Source organism: Chiloscyllium plagiosum, unplaced genomic scaffold, assembly GCF_037043375.1.
Source record: "Chiloscyllium plagiosum isolate Xiang-an unplaced genomic scaffold, Cpla_swu_hap1 HiC_scaffold_37, whole genome shotgun sequence".
NCBI lineage: Eukaryota > Metazoa > Chordata > Chondrichthyes > Orectolobiformes > Hemiscylliidae > Chiloscyllium > Chiloscyllium plagiosum.
In genome coordinates this window covers 38,372,929-38,385,456 of record NW_028270175.1, presented here as the reverse complement: position 1 = coordinate 38,385,456, position 12,528 = coordinate 38,372,929, and the positions used below count along the sequence as shown (strand labels likewise).

General features: G+C 41.2%; 1 protein-coding gene across 9 annotated transcripts in view; it reads right to left on the bottom strand.

Moving 5' to 3' along the window:
• cep104 (centrosomal protein 104) overlaps positions 1-12,528 on the bottom strand; it is a 229,230-nt gene that overhangs the window by 78,695 nt on the left and 138,007 nt on the right. For all 9 annotated transcript variants that reach the window (XM_087980590.1, XM_087980588.1, XM_087980592.1 and 6 more), the window contains one exon: positions 10,002-10,038. In XM_087980590.1, coding sequence (XP_087836716.1) covers positions 10,002-10,038 — 37 coding nt within the window. The remainder of the gene's footprint in view (positions 1-10,001; positions 10,039-12,528) is intronic.

Below are 12,528 nucleotides of genomic sequence, written 5' to 3'. Positions count from 1 at the left end.
CTACCCCCTTGATCTTGCTTTCTATCTCCTTTTGGACCGCTACTGTTTAACCTCCGCCCTACTATTGGTAGGATTAATTTCAATGCTCTGTTCCTTGGCCTCTTTCTGGATGCATGTTTACTCACAGACTCATTGTTTGGAGTTTAGACTACATTTATTTGCTTTTCATCTTTGTACCCAGTGTTCTCAATTCATGGGGTGAACTTCGCACCCCTCATCCTGAAAATACATCCAATGCTTTATTCACCAGAATTACATCTTCCACCTTGGGAATTTTCATAGTTGTACTCAACGCCAATACTTCAAAATGGGCATCTGTCTCACCCCCAATACCCAGCCTCTCCAAACTTTGCAATTCCTCCATTTTATATTTTCCACTGAGCTTGCCTGAAGTACTTATTAAAGTCATGTTTCTCCATTGACTAGCTCCTTCTGGCAAATATTTGACTTTCACATCCACTTTGGTAATTGTCCTTTGGGACCAGTGGCCTCAATGACCATCAGAACTGATTAGAAGACAAACTGTCATTTGCAGCAATTGGATCCTCAAAGATGTGCGACAACTGGATACGAGAGGCAGGTTACTGATTGCTACTTCGTGAAAACTCTTGAGATTCACATCAAGCAACCTTAAAGTGAACCCAAATAGTGCAATTCCCATGCTCGACACTTTTTTTCCTTCTTTAGTAGTAACCTCCCCGGCACTCTGAATTTTTTTAAGCTTCTTTATCTCATAATTAAGTATATCTCCCTCATTGAAACTAGTTTCCAGTAGTTCCACCTCAAGGCTTGCTTAATTTTAATAGTTTTAATGCAAGTCCTTCTGACTGCATACAACGTATTCAAAACACTCTGGAAAAAAATGAAGCTAAATGTAGTCCCTTAACAAGCTGAACGATCACTTTTTATTGTTGGAATTTTATTGTTGGAATTAGTGGGCGGCACGGTGGCACAGTGGTTAGCACTGCTGCCTCACAGCGCCTGAGATCCGGGTTCAATTCCCGCCTCAGGCGACTGACTGTGTGGAGTTTGCACGTTCTCCCCGTGTCTGCGTGGGTTTCCTCCGGGTGCTCCGGTTTCCTCCCACAGTCCAAAGATGTGCAGGTCAGGTGAATTGGCCATGCTAAATTGCCCGTAGTGTTAGATAAGGGGCAAATGTAGGGGCATGGGTGGATTGCGCTTCGGCGGGGCGGTGTGGACTTGTTGGGCCGAAGGGCCTGTTTCCACGCTGTAATGTAATGTAATGTAATCTAATCAAACGCTAACTGATATGGACTGTCTCCTGCAAACAATTGTAACAATATCTTCGCATTGACATCCCGAGCTAGTGGAGTTACTTTATTGTTTGGCTAATATGCCTAATGTTAAAGACCACTTTGCCCATTACTGTTGTTTCTTTTCCACAAAGGGGAGGTGACGGTGTAGTGGTAATGTCACTGGACTAATAACCCAGAACCCCAGGCTAATGTTGTGGAGACATGGCAGATGGTGATACTGAAATTCAATAAAATTGGATTTAAATGCTGGTATTGTAGTCATCTGGTTCATGAACGAAGAAGGATATCTACAAGCTTTACCCATTCTGGTCTACATGTGACTTCAGACTCACTTCATTTTGGTTGACTCTTAACTGTGTTTTGGGTAATTTGGGGTGAGCAATGAATACATCTCATAAATGAATTTAAAATAACATTTCTAAGAGGACATCATCAGCAAGCAGCCTCTCATTATCACTGAGGTATTTGCTGTGTTCAAGTCAAGGCCTATTACTTGTGGTTAAGATAATAGACAATAATTTTCTTATCTTTACGTTGTATCATTGCTGATTGACAAAACTCTGGCTGCCAAATCTATAAAAATACTTCCTTAATTTTTTTAGTGGAGAGATTATGCTTTATTAAAGGAGTGTGATTACACGAATTGTGTAATGTGCAAATTCACAGATGCCAAATACAACAGCATAGCTTTTTATCTCAGTTTCATCTATGCTTTCTTCACTGATGGCTGACTTAGTAACAGCAGTTCTTTTACTAGACATTACATATGCGCAAATAAAATGATTGATTGCAACTATTTTATAAGGCAAGACTACTCTTTTTAAAAGATTTGACTACATTTCCATCTCCAAATCTCAAATTTCCCTAACTTTATGCTCATTCTTATTACAAAGAATCTGGTAACATTTTAAGCAGTGTATTCCACACACTGCATACTTGCATCCACAATCTATCAGTGAACAATTGAAAGACTGACAACACCACATTTATCACTAGGCTGAAACCCTCTATATGGTGTAGTGATTGTAACAAGGTCAGCCACGTGGACCTCAGAACATAAAGTTCCCTGACTTGGGCTGTTAATTTGGACCAATCAGGGTACTTTGACTGATAGATAAGAACAGGAGCGCCTCTGCAGCTATGGTTTGAGCTCAGCTTTCCTTGGGAGAGGGAGGGGTGTCTACCAATACTCTCGATGCCTTTGGGGGGAGGGGTTGGGCTTTATTTCCCCCTTCAATTCTATTTTGATTAAATCTCTTCCCCCTCCCTTCACTTTTCTTTCCCCTAAATAAGCATAGTCCTTATTGGGCTTTGATTGTTACTGCTTCCCTGATCAGATGGGTGCTTTTCTTGGTGGTGGAAGTATTGAATAAAATCATTTGCATAATGGTGTCTTCATGGAGTAGCTGCATCAAAAAAATGAACAGGAGTATCAGACAATCTGTTCACTCTGTGAGCTGGCTCTAAGGGAGTTGGATCAGTGTCAAGTACTCTCCATGTGCAAATAAAGGATGACTTCGTGACAGGATACTGGCCTCTGTGAAGTTATTTCACAAGTGGTCTCTTATATGCCTCCAACCTCAACTTTAAATACATCACTATGGAAAATAAATATGTTGGCGAGGAAGATACAGAAATACTTGCATCTAGACTAGAAGAGATTGAGGTTCACAAGGAAGAGGTATGAGAAATACTGCAGATGAAAATAGACAAGTTACCCTGGGCCGGATGGGATCTATCCTAGGATCCTCTGGGAAGCAAGGGAAGAGATTGCCGAGCCTTTGGCATTGATCTTCAAATCATCATTGTCTACAGGAATAATGCCTGAGGACTGCAGGATAGCAAATGTGATTCCCTTGTTCAAAAAGGGTAGTAGAGACAACCCTGGTAATTACAGACCAGTGAGTCTCACTTCAGTTGTTGGGAAAGTGTTGGAAAAGGTTATAAGAGATAGGATTTATAACCATCTAGAAAAGAATAATTTGATCAGGGACAGTCAGCATGGTTTTGTGAAGGATAGGTCGTGCCTAACGAATCTTATTGACTTTTTTGACAAAGTGACCAAACAGGTAGATGAGAGTAAACTGGTTGATGTGGTGTATATGGATTTCAGCAAGGCATTCGATAAGGTTCCCCACAGTAGGCTATTGCACAAAATGCGGAGGAATGGGATTGTGGGAGACATAGTAGTTTGGATCAGTAATTGGCTTGCTGAAAGAAAACAGAGGATTGTAGTTGATGGAACGTGTTCATCTTGGTGTCCAATTACTAGCGGCGTACCGCAAGGGTCGGTGTTGGGTCCACTGCTGTTCGTCATTTTTATAAATGACCTGGATGAGGGCTTAGAAGGGTAGGTTAGTAAATTTGCGGATGACACTAAGGTCGGTGGAGTTGTGGATAGTGACGAAGGATGTAGTAGGTTGCAGAGAGACATAGATAGGATTCAGAGCTGGGCTGAGAGGTGGCAAATGGAGTTTAATATGGACAAGTGTGAGGTGATACACTTTGGGCAGAGTAATCGGAATGCAAAGTACTGGGCTAATGGTAGGATTCTTGGGAGGGCAGATGGGCAGAGAGATCTCGGTGTCCATGTACACAGATCCCTGAAAGTTGCCCCCCATATTGACAGGATTGTTAAGAAGGCATACGATGGTTTGGCCTTTATTAATAGAGGGATTGAGTTCCAGAACCAGGAGGTTATGCTGCAGCTGTACAAAGCTCTGGTACGGCCACACTTGGAGTATTATGTACAGTTCTGGTCACCGCATTATAAGAAGGATGTGGAAGCTATGGAAAGGGTGCAGAGGAGATTTTCGAGGTTGTTGCAAGGTATGGAAGGAATGTCTTACGAGGAAAGACTGAGGGCCTTGAGGCTGTTCTCGTTAGAGAGAAGAAGGTTGAGAGGTGACTTAATAGAGATATACAAGATAATCAGAGGGTTAGATAGGGTGGACAGGGAGAGCCTTTTCCCAAGTATGGGGACAGCAAACACGAGGGGACACAACTTTAAAGTGAGGGGAGATAGGTACAAGACAGATGTCAGAGATAGTTTCTTTATTCAGAGTAGTAAGGGTACGGAATGCTTTGCCTGCATCGGTAGTAGATTCGCCAAGTTTAAGTGCATTTAAGTCGTCATTGGACAGGCAAATGGACGTAAATGGAATGGGCTTCAGATTACTATGAGAGGGTGGCGCAACATCGAGGGCCGAAGGGCCTGTACTGCACTGTAATGTTCTATGTTCTATTTCATCACCAAGTAATGTTATGAAGGTGTAGAAGTGTACTGTACCTTTAAGACAGTTCAAAGCAAGCAGAACTACCTGACAATACCAAACGTTCTGAAGAAGACATAACATAATCGTTTCGTCGAGCAGCTAGTATAGCTGGTTGCCAGGAGGCAAAAACAAATTCGAATTGGGCCAATCAGTTTAAATTACACCCCCCCCCAAAAAATACCAGAATCCAATCAAGCTTGAATTTAGTATATTGGCAATATTAAAAGCCAATGACACAATCTGCTGCTTTGGGGTTTAAGACCAGGAAAACTTGAACAGATGAAGGAGAACTGCCAAGCCACTAACACATGCAGACTGCCCACAGAATAGCTCTCTTAAAGATACTTTTATTAATCAGTGACATGTGAAACAGAAATCTGAAAGAAGAAGACAGAGAAAGATATAAAGAGAAGATTCCACAGCTGGCTGGTTTTGAAATTTAAATTTTTGGTAAATCTTAACCAGGGGTTTTATCAGACTAGTATTGTAGAAGGGGAAGCTAAAAGATAGGTTGGAGAAAGGAGTTGTAAATAGTTGTTAGTTAATTATTCTCAGTTTAACTTTAAGAAATAAAGTTGTTAATTTTTTTTAAAAATATTGACCTTTGGGATAGTTCTTGGCCTCTTGAATTTACTGCACGGGGTACATCTTTTCTGTGTTCCTGGTTTAAAATTGCTGGGGGGGTTCCCATGTCATAACAGTAAACATAACACATATACAGTACAACACAAGACAAGTGCATTCATTCACTCTCTGTTGTTCCACATGATCCATTTTGAACAATTTCTTCCAAATTCTTAAACTATTCCAGCACAATTGCAATTCTGATCGAGTCTGCTATTGCATTATCTTTTCTAGAAAGGTGAACAATTTTTACTTTAAATGTTTAAATTAATAAGTTTCATTGGGCGGAACAACCTTGCATTTGAGTTTTAAATTTGTCTGCAAAAGCTAAGAGATTATAGCAACTGTAACAGACTCTAAAACAGTCAGAGCAGAAGAAAAGTAATCCAGAATGGCTTGGATCTAAGTGAGAGAAAAGCTCCAAAAATAGCAGGCTTTAAGTTGTCAGTGCTGTTGAGTGCAAGAGTTTAAGGAAGACGAGTAAGTGAGCTGCAGAAGTTTGTTTGACGATCTCATGCAGAGACACGAACAACACAACATTGCATTGATTGAATGCAGATGTTTGCCAGAAAAAAATCCAAGAGCCACTATACCAAATGAACAAGAAATTTGAAAATGGAAAAGGGGGCGGCATGGTGGCTCAGTGGTTAGCACTGCTGCCTCACAGCACCAGGGACCCAGGTTTGATTCGCACCTTGGGCGACTGTCTGCGTGGAGTCTGCACATTCTCCTCGTGTCTACGTGGGTTTCCTCCAGGTGCTCCGGTTTCCTCCCACAATCCAAAGATGTGCAGGTTAGGTGAACTGGTTGTGCTAAATTGCCCATAGTGTTAGATGCATTAGTCAGGGTTAAATATGGGGAAGGGGAACAGGTTGCTTTTCGGAGGGTCGGCGTGGACTTGCTGGGCCGAAGGGCCTGTTTTAATACTGCAGGGAATCTAATCTAATCAAAATGCATTGAGGTTTGAGTCTCTGTAAGAGTTCTTGACTGCAATAGGGTTGAATCTTTATTCATGTTATTTGTAAGAAAATTGTTTCAAATAGTTATTTGTAACAGAAGTTTGTTTTACTTGAGAATGTAATTAATGTTCATTTTTTAAAATTGAAAGTACACTGACAGCCTCTTTCAGTGGCTGACCACTACCATAAACAAAGTGCAAGAATAAAATCTATGGTCTATCGAGTAAGGTTTCACGCTGGGATTTGACTCATCCAGAATTACCATCAGCTCTGATCATAATACTTCCCTGGTTGCAACTTATACTTAAATATTTCAAAATCAATTTACACCATCCGTTTGGTTCAGTCAACAGCCTCACTTCACGAGGAAGTGTAATTTAAGGAAATAATCATGCGTGCAGAGAGAGGTATGGGCAGTGTGTGAAATTAGTGATAGCTCAGTTAAGTACTTGGAAAGAACAGACAGTCTCACTGAAGAGGGGAGAGAGAGGACATGGTAACAGAGTCAGTTTATGATGGGCACTTTCAGGATTGCAATTGGACTCCAATAATTTTTTCTTTTAAAAGGGTTCATAACAGCAGACATACCATATTTTATCAGCTTGCTAACATATCTGTGGTAGCACGTCAGGATTGCATGCAAAACTTGAAGGAGATTTGATGTTTGGTTGATTTACATAATCACAGAATAGTTACTGTGAGCAGATAAGAAGGATATATTGGTCTTTGAGGGAGTACAATGTATATTTGCAAAAATAAGACCTGGACTTCAAGGGTTAAGTTTAAGAAAAGATTATACAAATTCAGCCAGTTGAGAATTTAGAAGGTTAAGAGGTGATCTGATTGAAGTCTTCAAGTATTAACGAGAAGGAGAAGAAAGTGAAGGCTGCAGGTGCTGGAGATCAGAGTCCAGAGTGTGGTGCTGGAAAAGCACAGCAGGTCAGGTAGCATCTGAGGAGTAGGAGAGGCGACATTTAGGCATAAGCCCTTCAGGGCCTCATTCCTGATGAAGAGCTTATGTCCGAAACTTCGATTCTCCAGCTCCTTGGATACTGCTTGACCTGCTGTGCTTTTCCAGCAGCACACTCAAGTATTAATGGGAAGACAAGGTAGATAAGTATTTCCACTGGTTATGCATAGTCTGAGAATTCGGGTCAGACTGTTCAGAAGAGATGTTAGGAAGCACCTTGACACATAAAGGGTGATAGATGTTTGGAACTGTCTTCCACAAATGGCAGTGGTCACAGGATCAGGTGCTAATTTTAAAATAGGTAAATTTTTGTCAAGCAAAGGTACTGAGGAATATGGGCCAAAGGCAGGTATATGCACTTAAGCCACAGGTCAACCATGATCTTGCTGAATGGTGGAACAGGCTTGAGGGGCTGAATGACTTATTCCTGCTTCTATGTTCCAACAACACAAAAGGTCGTCAACAAAAGGAGGATTGGGCTTTAAACTTAAGAGTGGAGAAGTGGGAAAATTATGGAAAATGTTCAAGGGGAGTGGGCTCAGCAGAGGTTATTAAAGGTTTCCAAAACAAGTAATAGGACAGAGTATAGAAAGGCTAAGGAATCTAAATTCGAGTACAGCAGATAGGGGGACAATTATGAGAAGGGAGCAGCCAACACATAAATAATGGTATTGTACTAAATGCACGCAGTATATGAAACAAGGGAAGAGAGCTTGTGGCAGAGACTGAAATTGGCAGGTACAATGTTGTGGGTATTGGAAAGACATGGCTCCAAGAGGATTGGGGCAGGGAACCAAATATCCAAGGCTATGCATCCAAACAAAAGGTCAGGTAGATGGGCAGAAGTGGCAGGGTTGCCTTGTTAATAAGAAATGAAATTAAGGCAATACAAAGAAAGTGATAAGAGTTGGAAGGCGTAGAATCTATACTGGTAGAGTTGAGGAACCGCAAAGGTAAAAAGACCCTGATTGGAGTTATGTACAGGCATCCTAGCAGCACTAAAAACAAAAACTACTGGAGATTACAGCAGGGCAGGCAGCATCCATGGAAAGTGAGCAAGCAAACCAATGTTTTGAGGATTGATGAGTCTTATTCAGAGCTGACATGAAGTGTGGAGGGGGCAGCATTTATGCAACAGTTCAATGAGGGGAAGTGGGGAGGTTGGACTGCTGGGGGAAAAAGGATATTTATAGTTCAGATTAAGTGATCAGAATGTCAAAACAATGTATCTAACTGCTAGACTGTAAAGAACAGACTGTCTCACTGGGATGGAGGGAGAAGACATGGTGACAGAGAATGTAACAAGTAAAGCTAAAGGGAAGGAATGAGTTCACAATCTGAAGGTGTTGAACTCCATATTGAACCCAGAAAGTTGTAAGGTGCCTAGCCTGACGATGAGCTGTTGCTCCTCCAGTGTATGCTGTGATTTGCTACAGCACTGAAGCACGGCAAGGACAGATAAGTGGGCATGCAAGCAGGATGCTGTGATAAAATGACCTGCTACGGGAAGATCAGGGTCATGCTTGCGCGTGTACTAGAGGTGTTCTGCAAAGGGGTCACCCAGTCTGTATTTGGTTTTTGTAATGTAGATCAGGCCACACTGGGGACTCAATACACAAGATTGAAGGAGGTACAAGTGAAATGCTGCTTCACCTGGAAGGACTGTTTAGGCCCTTGGATGGTGAGCAGGGAGGAAGTGATGGGACAGGTGTTGCACCTTCTGTGGTTAGATGGGAAGGTGGCATGGGAAGAAAGGTGACATGGGAAGGAAGGCGCTGTTGGTGGTTGAAGAATGGATTAGGGTTACAGGCATGATGGACATCCATGCTTCTGTAGGGTGTCCGGGAAGGAATTATCCCTGCGAAACGCAGGTGGGGCAAGTGAGGAAAGCGTGTTTGGTGGTGGCATTCTGTTGGAGTTGTCAGACATAGTGGAAGATGATCCTTTGATTGCTGAGGCTGGTGGGAAGAAAAGCAAGGACAAAGAAGACCTGATCATGCTGTTGAGCATGATGGGAAGGGGCAAGGGCGGAAGCACCGGTGAAAGGTCAAATGCAGCTGAGGGCCCAGTCAACCAGTGGGCAGGAAACCACAGTTATTGAACAAAGAAGCCACATCAGCGGCACTGTTTTGGAATCATGCAAATAGATACAACAAAGACAAAGGAACTGGAAGAATGGGATGGAATCCTTACAGGAAATGGGGTGTGATGAGCTGTAGTGAAGGTAGCTATGGGAGTCAGTGGACAGCTTATTCCCCAAAGTGGAGATAGAGAGGTGAAGGAAAGGAAGGAAAGTGTCGGAAACGGACAATGTGAAGTTACAGAGGTGTGGAAACTGAAGGCAAAATGAACAATTTTTTCAAGTCCAGGCGAGAGCAGGAAGCGGTACCGAAACAGTCACTGATGTACCGAAAAGAGAGATGTGAGAGAGGGCCAGCGTAAGACTGGAACGAGGATTGTTCTAATTTTCACTGCAGCAATTTGCATTGAAATAGATCTACATAAAATGAAATATTTGTTTAGAATGATATAATGGCAGAATAATGTAGCTGTCAATAAATTCTTTCAATCATTGTTCATGTTTACTTAATAGTCATGCCTTGATAAGACAGGCAGTCCCCAATAGCAAATGTGTTTTCAATTTTATTTGCAACTCAAGTCGGAACACAACATAGGACAACATAAAGCAGAGGAAATGTTTGTATGTTGGACCTTTAATAATACACCCCTGTATGGGACTGCATTCCTACTTACAGGCGTTTGTAAATCAGATGTTTCTAAGTCAGGAACCCCCATATTTAGAAATAGAACTGTTATACAGAGAAATAAACACTCAAGTTGTACTCTACCACTTTTTTTACAAAGGAATGTGAATAATAAATAAATTCTCACAAACCTGTTTTAGAAACTTGACTGTTTTCTGTGTCTTTCCCCTGAACAAAACAAAAGAATATAAACTATTAGAATCCTTAACACTGTCATGACAATGGGTCATAACCACAAATTATTTGCACAGACATTGAATTTTTACATTCAACTTATTTTCCTTAAAATGAAGGTACAGAAGCCAAAAGATGGCGGAGGTTGTAAAGTCAATGTCTGTCTAAAATCCCTTTGTGCATTACAGAGCTCCAAGAAGAAATCATGGAATGTCACACCTGGACAGCATGAAGAGAACTTCAGACAGCACTTCAAAGTGACAGATTTCAATCAACAAATTGAACAGTGATCTCCGGTGGGATGTGTCTTAAAACAGCAGACAAGACATGAATTGAAAGAAAGACAGTTCTGGACAAAAGACATGCTTGCGTTTTATCCTTCTAGGAATACACAAGAAATAGAGTTAAAAATCAATTGCATAGTAGTGTGCTCACTTGTAAACTGTTCTAAAGTGCACTGCAAAGGGACACAGCTGAGAACTCACCAGACAACCCTGCATGTACAGGTGAAAAGAAATAAAGTCTCTGTCTAACTGCTTAAAAACCAGTCACCGTTGAAGTTAATTGGACAAACTCCTTTTGGCTCAGTGTAGAACCAAGAATCTCCAAGCAATCACTCAATTTCCAAAGTTTGTGTTTCTGGAATCATCCACCTTAACGGCCATGATATTTCATTCTGTCACAGACAAGCCAAAGACCGATAAGCATTTTATTGTTAGTGTTTTGGATTCACTTCTCATTTCTAATCTATGTGCATACGTGTAAATTATATTATCTTTTCTTATGCTTTAGTTTTTTTCAAAATAAAACTCTCTGTAACTCAAGAAAGCTTTGTTGAATTAGCTCCTTTTAAAATCTAAATATATTTGGGCTGGGAAAGGTCATTTTTATATTAACTTAACTGAAACTGAGGGAGGAGTTGAATGAAGAAAGAGAGCCAGCTCATCTTTCCTCATTCAATAGTACACTCATTTGGGAGTATTCTGTCCCGAATTGTAACAAATTGGAGACACCCGTTTGGAGACTAGTTGTAATAATGCATAATGATTGAAAAAACCTGATGCAGATAGTTAAATATTACACATAGTCAAGCCAAACAGTATTGACAGAGCTGTAAATAATAACTTTAAGCAAACATCCTGGAACCTCCGCACAGTGGAATAGAATGCAGTGCCTTGATGTTTGACACTGTTTCAACAGATCTTTTCATTCCAAATCCACAAAATCATAGAGTCCTACAGAACAGAGACAGGCCCTTTGGCCAAAACAGGTCCTTGCTGACCAAAATGTCCATCAATGATAAGCCCAGTTCCCTGTAATTGTTAATGTACCCGTTTAACAATTTCCAAAGGCAGCTCATTCCATATGTGTACAACCCTCTGTGTAAAAAAAAAGTCGTCCCTCAGGTTCTCTTTTATTCTTTTTCCTCAAACGTTAAACTGATGCCCTCTAGTCTTTGATTCCCGAACCATGGGAAAAAAGACTGAGTGCATTCAACCTATCCATGCCTCTAATGATCTTATACTCTTCTGTAAGACCCCCTCTAAGTCTCTTACATTCTAAAGAAAAAGTCCTAGCTTGTCAACCTCTCCCTATAACTCAGACCATTGAATCCTGTCAACATCCTTGTAAGTTTCTTGTGCACTCTTTTAAGTAGAATAACATCCTTTCTATAGGAAAAGGTGACCAAAACTGAACACAATATTCCAAGTGTAGCCTCAACAATATCCTATACAACTGCAACATAACTTCCCGACGTCGACACTCAATGCCCTGACTAATGAAGGCCAGTGTGCCAAAAGCCTTCTTCTTCACTGTCCTGTCGACTTGTGACTCCACTTTCAGAGAACCGTGAACTGAACTCCAAGGTCCCTCTGTTCCACTACACTACTTAAAGGCCCTAGATTCCTACCTTGATTTGATTTTCCAAAATGCAAGACCTCACCCTTATCAATATTAAACTCCATTTGCCATTACTTGGCCTACTTCCCCAGCTGATCAAGGTCCTATTGCAATTGCTGATAAACTTCCTCACTGTCCACATTACCACCTATTTTTGTGTATTCAGCAAACTTATTAATTATGCCTTGTACATTCTCATCCAAATCACTGATATAGATAACAAACAGCAATGGGCCCAGTAGTGACCGCTGAGGTACACACTAGTCATAGGCCTCCAGTCCGACAAGTATCCTTCCACTATTACCCTCTGCTTCCTACCATTAAGCTAACTGTATATCCAATTTGCCAGCTCCCCCTAGATTCCATGCCATCTAACCTTCCAGAGCAGCCAATCGTGTGGAACTTTATTAAAAACCTTACTGAAATCCATGTCTACTGCCTTGCGCTCATCAACCTTCCTGGTCACTTCATCAAAGAACTCATAACAAATTTGGAAGGCATGATGTCTCACACACAAAGCCATGCTGACTATTCCTAATCAAACTGTTTTTCTAAATGCATGTATGTCTTATCTCTCAGAAT